At 36.2% G+C, this 7,159-nt stretch overlaps 1 protein-coding gene across 1 annotated transcript; it reads left to right on the top strand.

The window, feature by feature from the left end:
• Positions 1–4,559: 4,559 nt before the first annotated feature.
• Positions 4,560–6,169, top strand: LOC103715159 (oxygen-evolving enhancer protein 1, chloroplastic). Its single transcript, XM_008802697.6, has 2 exons — positions 4,560–4,888; positions 5,266–6,169. Exons 1-2 carry the CDS (start codon positions 4,643–4,645, stop codon positions 6,022–6,024), a joined length of 1,005 nt encoding a protein of 334 aa, XP_008800919.4. The 5' UTR covers positions 4,560–4,642; the 3' UTR covers positions 6,025–6,169.
• The last annotated feature ends 990 nt before the right edge of the window (positions 6,170–7,159 follow it).

Here is a 7,159-nt window from a genome sequence, read left to right as displayed (position 1 = left end):
GCTATACGAAGACAAGAAGCAAAGAGCTTTTCCCAGCCAAAAAGAGGATGACACGTATGCAATTTCTCTTGTCAGTGTTGCGTAAGGCTTATTCGGGCAAAAGGCTGTTAGGTAATTCTTGCAACAGTGCTTGCTACCTTTTAACAAATTCTTCGATTTTTTAAAAAAATAGAAAGGCGCTTATTGAACAAAATAAGTGCTTGACAATATTATCAGAAAATTACTACTAAAACAATCACAAAAAGCACTTGAAAAATCTAGTTTCTGACTTCGCCTCCTTTTCTTATAACAATAAATAACTTACAATATTTTACTAATCTTTCAATTATTAGTTATCGTACATGTGCAAATATGCATGAGGCTACTATTAAAGATTTTAGATAAAAAATATGTTTTTAATAAAATTTGTGGAATCTTCTTTATTAAACTATTTAGAATTTGTTTTATATTGTATTTAGTTTAGCTAAGTATTTTTAAAATAATTTTTAGCTTTATTGAAAGAAGGTGTTTGGTTGTAGAAAAGTAATCAAAGGGAGAAGTGTTTACTTTGTAAAAGTGACTATTGCAGAAAGTAAAATTTTGTTGTTTGGTTTGAAAAAAAAAATCTTAAAAAATATAGTTCTAAAAGACTTCTAATAAAATAATGATATATCTTATTTTTTGAATAATAAATAATATTTTTATTGTTTGTAAGTAACAATAAATTATAGCATTATTAATTGAATAATATTGATATTATTAATTACTAATAGTGATAATTATTTTTATTATTCATTACAATTGAAAAATTAATATTATTCAAATAATATTATTATTAATATTCATATAACAATATTATTACTTCTTTGGTGCTATTCATTATTATAATAAATAATAAAAATAACAAAAAACTTATTTATTGAATGATAAATTATTTATTATAAACTATCTACTCAATATCTACATTATATTATTACTTGTTTATTAATTAAAAATGAATATTACCATATATTGATTGAACAAGATAATATCTGCTATATTAGTTTTCTTCATTATCAAATTATAAATACTAGTAATACTAATAATAAAGAAATAATAATTAATGTTATTAATCATTGAGAATTAAATAACATTAGATTTATGAAATTTAGCAATAGTAAATTATCCATATTATTCATTATTAGAATATTCTTACTTTCAATATTTAAATGATATTATAATAATTATTTCACATCATTATCTATTAATATATCTATTATTTACTAAATAAAATAATATATTTTATAATTATTTTCCAATAGTTGAATGATAAATAGTGATATTCTTAATAGAAATAAATAATAAATGATATTAATATTAGTTACTTCTATTAATCACATTAATTAATGATACTATTTAAATATGAAATATAATTATTATAATTGAATAAAATATATTATAGATTATTTTTAATATGTGGATAATATTTTATGGATTATTTAATATATTTATTATGAAATATATTATGCTTTTTAATATTATACTTTTTAATGATATACCTTTTAATAATTAAAAGTGTGATCATGGTTGAAATCAAATAAAAGTTGAGAGAAAATTGATAGAGAGTCCCTCTTTTGCGTCTTTTCTCTCAATCAAATGGCTGCGGAACTTGAATAGCCATAGGGCTTTGTTGGAAGTAGAGCTGTTGGAAGTAGAGTTTTTATAAAAAGTTGTTTGATGTTTGGTTACTACATTTCTAAAGTGCTGTGGCGTTTTAACATTTGTTTAGTAAACAAACTGAGAAAATACTTTTATATAACAAAATAACCATAAAAGACATTACTAGTATTATACAACAGAGCATAATAAAATATAATATATATTAATACATAAATATATGATATGATATAATATTAATATAATGTTATATAATATTATTATAATATAGTACTATAACATTGTATACTATAGGATAATAATTTAATATAATATTAAATTATTTAACATAATATATCAATGTATTATGATATAATGTAATATAATATTATATTTATAGTATAATACAATAATAAATGTATAAAATATTATAATTAATAGTGTAAATTAATTTTCACTCTTCTGATGACTATTTATCTCTCTAACAAATTTTCTAGCTAGGTGATAAAATTAATTAAATAATTACTAATATTATTTATTTATAATTTTATTTCATTGAAATATATTTATTTATTATCTTATTTATTTATTTATTTATTTATTTGTTCATTTATATACATATTTATTTTTTTCCTTTTCTTCTTTTTATTTCTTTTTCTTCTTTTTTTCTCTTTTTTTCCTTTCCTTTTCTTCTTTTTTCTATCCTTTTCTTCTTCTTTTTTCTTTTCTTTTTTCTTCTCTTCTTCTCCTTCCTTCCTCTCTTTCCTTCTTCTCCTTTCTTCTCTTCCTGCAAGGCCGGCGGCGCCGGAAAGGGGCTGGGCCGCAGCGGCCGCGGGAGGAGGCCCGGGAGGGAGCTAGGACGGGGGGCTGTAGCGCCTGTCGGGGAGGCGGGGACCATGGCCGCCCCTTCCTCTTTTTTTTGTTTGTTTTACTTCCCATCGCTCGACGGCTACGGTGGGTCGCAGCGGCGAGCTGGACATCCGTGCGGGCTCGTCGAGGCGACAGGCCGCAGCGGCGGCCACAGGTGGTGGCCAGCGTAGTGGCTGCCATGTGGGCAGCCTCGGGCAGCCTCCCAAAACATAAAAAAATAGGGCTGACGGCGTTGAGAAGGAGAAGGAGATAGAAAAGGGGAGAGAGAGAGAGAGAGAGTGGGAAGGGTGAGAGGGGAAGAGGCGGTAGGATGGAGGAATTGGAAGGAAAAAAGATTTTTAAATAAGTGTATTTTGGTAAAAAAATAGCTTTCCGGTAAAGCTGAAAACAGCGTTTTCAAAAAGCTTCAAAATGAAGCTTCTTCCAAAAAGCTGTTTTCAACTTTCTGAAAATGCTAAAACATCTTTTCAAAATTTTTACCAAACATCATTTTTCATCCAAAAGTACTTTTAGAAGGCCAGAAAATGCTTTTTGGCTCTCCAAAAGCTCCCTCAAACGAGGCCCAAGTCGCTTTATCTTCTTGTTAATTGCTTTGGATGAAAGTTATTTTAGAGCTTAAAATGACTTTCATTTCACTTTTATAACTAAAAGCCTTAAGGTGGATCAAAGTCATTTTTTGAAAAATGGCTTTAAATTCACTTCACCCCAACATGGCAGGTCGCAAGCAACATCAAATACACCCTAAATTTGTCTATAATCAATAAATCACTGTGAATTTGGATTTTAAAATACTTCGGACTAGTAGAATGTATAAGATCATGGAAGTCACAACTTACGAAGATTTTACCTACTCCTTGGAGACAACCAATGTTAGGATTCTTCTCGCAATGAAGTTTGGTATGGTTAGATTATCTAAAAAAGGGATCTAACTAAGATTTTTATGGAAATTCTCTATAATTATTAGAATTATTAACAATTTTTGAGAACTTAAATCATACTTATATCATAGAAAGCCCATGCTATGCACGTTGCACGCGATTAAGAAAAATATAATAATCTACTATATGATACTTAACAAACAACATAATTTTTTGTTTCAATAAAGCTAGATAGCTAGTACAGTTGAGCACATATAATCTCAAAAACTTCAAGATCAAAGTCATGAGGACCATATAATGATACTCATGAAAATACTCAATAAATTAGTAATAAAAATGTCATATTATATTTTTAAATTGATGATGAATACCAAGAATTTTAAATTACATTGATGATTATTAGCGCACTTTGAATTTGTAGGTACAATTTAATGTGGGTCTTGAGGGATGTAGCATAATTATCATATAGAAATTTAGGATCACAACAAACTGTTTATTATTTTCGAGAGAGAGGGAAGACACCACCCATACTATAATTATCTAAGTCTAAATACGTATATGCTCTGCATGTTGACTGGCAGATGCTCTGCATTCTGAGCTTTTAACTATTTTAGCATTATATATCAAAATATAAAAGCTTATCGTTCTTCCTCCACAAGATTGTGACAAGTTCTTCATTGTGTAAAATAAGCTTGCAACCGTGACGATGCTCAACAGTTCATGAAGCACCTTCAATGCGATCATCCCAGTAGTTATTAAAAGTGTTATTGTTTGATGAGAGAAAGTTACCATTGCAGTAAATCAATAACTGCGAAATCCTTTATCATCTTCATACATAACCACCTGAAGGATCTTATGGATCTAATTGCCGAATTTACTTACCAGAGAATCCTAAAAGTTATGTATGGCATCTTCATTCAGCATCAACCGGCATTTCTTCATCGAGCTTTGGAAATTTCAGACGCAATAGCTTTTGGGATTCTGCAATTTGTACTGATATCTATATATTATAAGTTTTTGCTTGACATGGCAGCTGCCCATTGGTTGGCTTCTTCCACGGGCCACATCCTATAAGCACCGCATAGGAACAGGGACAGCCATGCAAACTGCCACGTGTGAAGGAAGAGAATGAGCACCATAGCGCCAAGGAACCAATGAGAGAGAATCCCTTATCCAATCCTCTTATCCGCCACCCAAATAATACCTCCCCTCCCTCACAAAGAGGCTTCGGATAGATCGCTTGGAGAGAAGGAGAGAGAAGCGAAGAGGAAGAGAAGAGGATGGCAGCGTCACTCCAAGCCGCGGCTACGTTGATGCAACCGGCTAAGGTCGCTGCCACAGGCCGGAACCTGGCCGGGCAGCAACTGAGAACCGGTTCTCACCTCTCCAAGGCCTTCGGCTTCGAGCCCGCAGGAGCCAGGCTCACCTGCTCGCTCCAGTCGGATCTCCGAGACCTGGCTCAGAAATGCGCCGACGCCACCAAGCTCGCCGGCTTCGCCCTCGCCACCTCGGCCCTCGTTGTTTCGGTAGAAGCGCAGCGCTTCGTTTTTCCATATAATCCCTCCCCTAGCTCTTGATGTTGTAAATAAAATTTCCCACAAGTTAGAGCGCGTCTTTAATTTATGAAAAATAGGCCCTTGGGATTTCTTCATAAAGATCTCCTCTCTTTATGCTTGCATATACGAGTAGAAAGTATAATCTTACAGCTTCTACTTACGAGGATCAGAATTCTCCTGCTCACGTTGTATTTTTTTATCTAGTATTCCCATTCAACAAATCCTCTGAATTTTCTTTTCAGAAATACTGAATATAATATAATATATATAATTATATTAAGATAAATTTTCTTTCTCCTAGTTTTGTTTTGTCCTCGATCGCTTCTCACCGCGGCCACATGAAACAGGGAGCGAACGCAGAGGGAGTGCCCAAGAGGCTGACGTACGATGAGATCCAGAGCAAGACATACATGGAAGTGAAGGGCACGGGCACCGCCAACCAGTGCCCGACCATCGAGGGCGGCGTCGACAAATTCGCCTTCAAGCCCGGAAAGTACCAGATGAAGAAGCTCTGCCTCGAGCCCACCTCCTTCACCGTCAAAGCCGAGGGTGTCAGCAAGAACTCCCCACCTGAATTCCAGAAAACGAAGCTCATGACTCGCCTCACCTACACGCTCGACGAGATCGAGGGCCCCTTCGAGGTCTCTCCCAGCGGCACGGTCAATTTCGTGGAGAAGGATGGCATCGACTACGCGGCGGTCACCGTCCAGCTCCCGGGTGGCGAGAGAGTGCCGTTCCTGTTTACTGTCAAGCAGCTCGTGGCCTCGGGCAAGCCGGAGAGTTTCGGAGGGCAGTTCTTGGTGCCGAGCTACCGGGGCTCCTCGTTCCTCGACCCCAAGGGGAGGGGAGGGTCTACCGGTTATGACAATGCCGTGGCTTTGCCGGCCGGAGGGAGAGGAGATGAGGAGGAGCTCACCAAGGAGAACATAAAGAACACGTCGTCGTCGACCGGGACGATCACGCTGAGCGTGACCAAGAGCAAGCCAGAGTCGGGGGAGGTGATCGGAGTGTTCGAGAGCATTCAGCCTTCTGATACAGATTTGGGGGCTAAGGTTCCCAAGGAAGTGAAGATCCAGGGCATCTGGTACGCCCAGCTCGAGTCGTAGAAGCTTTGCTGCTACTGTCGTTAGAGTCGACTGTATCCTTCTCTTGGGCTCTTTCGGCTTTGATTTTTCTTCTGCTTTTTGTTGAAACTGGATATATATATGTATTGTAATAATTTGTCTAATGGCTATAATCATGTTTCATCAACGGTGCTTCATCTTCTACGTTCCTTGAAACCCAGCTGCCACTTCTAACCGAAAAAAAGTAATGCAAAAATAGCTGCCAAGCCAATGGGAGATGGATGTGGAAGCCAAGGAACTTTCCTCTCTCCTCTCTCATTACGTGAAATGGACCAGCTTGGAGCCTTGGTCCAACGAAATGCACCAAGTTCAGTGAAAAAAAAGGCCCCGCACTGTTGCCTGCATCCTTGCAGCAGGATCTCAGGAGCTCTATATATCTCCTCTTTTGCCCTACCAACGTTGGTTGCTACTTGGGAGGTCATTCGGCTGTAATCATATACCGGGCAAGATGGCAAATTACAAAAAGGCTGTTATCATATCTGAAATCCTCGATATGCATTAATGTAGGCATCCTAACATTAATAGCTATGGTAGCTTCAGTCCAGATTGTAGACATAGATCATATCGGGGGCTCAAAGATGGCTCGCTAGAAGGAGTAATTACACCGAAGGCAACTTATCTATTTATAGAGAAAGTCAATTACGCCAAAATTCTGCTTCCATATAATGATCATACCTCTCGAGATACCTTCAGAAGGAATACAGACAAGTTGCCAGTTTTTTTGGCCAAGAACACAGTAAGCCTGGGAAATCGAGTCTCCAGAAACACTCGTTTTTAGAAAACAATAAACATTTGGGTTATAACTTCTAATTTAACCTTTTCTAAAATTAAAGGATGGCTTTGAAGCCTTCGTGCAATTCCAATAGGGGAGAATCTTGGGACAGGATGGAGGAGATTTTGTAGGGTTACTTGTGGCTACCATCATGAAGCACATCTTTAGCAATATCCTTCTCCTCCAATATGTACACCACCCTAGTGGTTGAGGAAGGAGGACCGGGAGAATTGGAAGTCGCCATTCTTGGGGCTTGAAACTGACGAAAGTGATGGAGATTTGAGGGAAACGAAGATAGGGAGCTTCCATTTTGCTGATCTAATATGGCATAATGACCTGTAGGTC

This window comes from Phoenix dactylifera, chromosome 9 (assembly GCF_051530095.1).
Source record: "Phoenix dactylifera cultivar Ajwa chromosome 9, Ajwa_hap1_PhDact_Kaust_v1.1, whole genome shotgun sequence".
Taxonomy (NCBI): Eukaryota; Viridiplantae; Streptophyta; class Magnoliopsida; order Arecales; family Arecaceae; genus Phoenix; species Phoenix dactylifera.
Note: the sequence above shows the minus strand (reverse complement) of the source record. Positions and strands in the feature narration are given on the sequence as shown.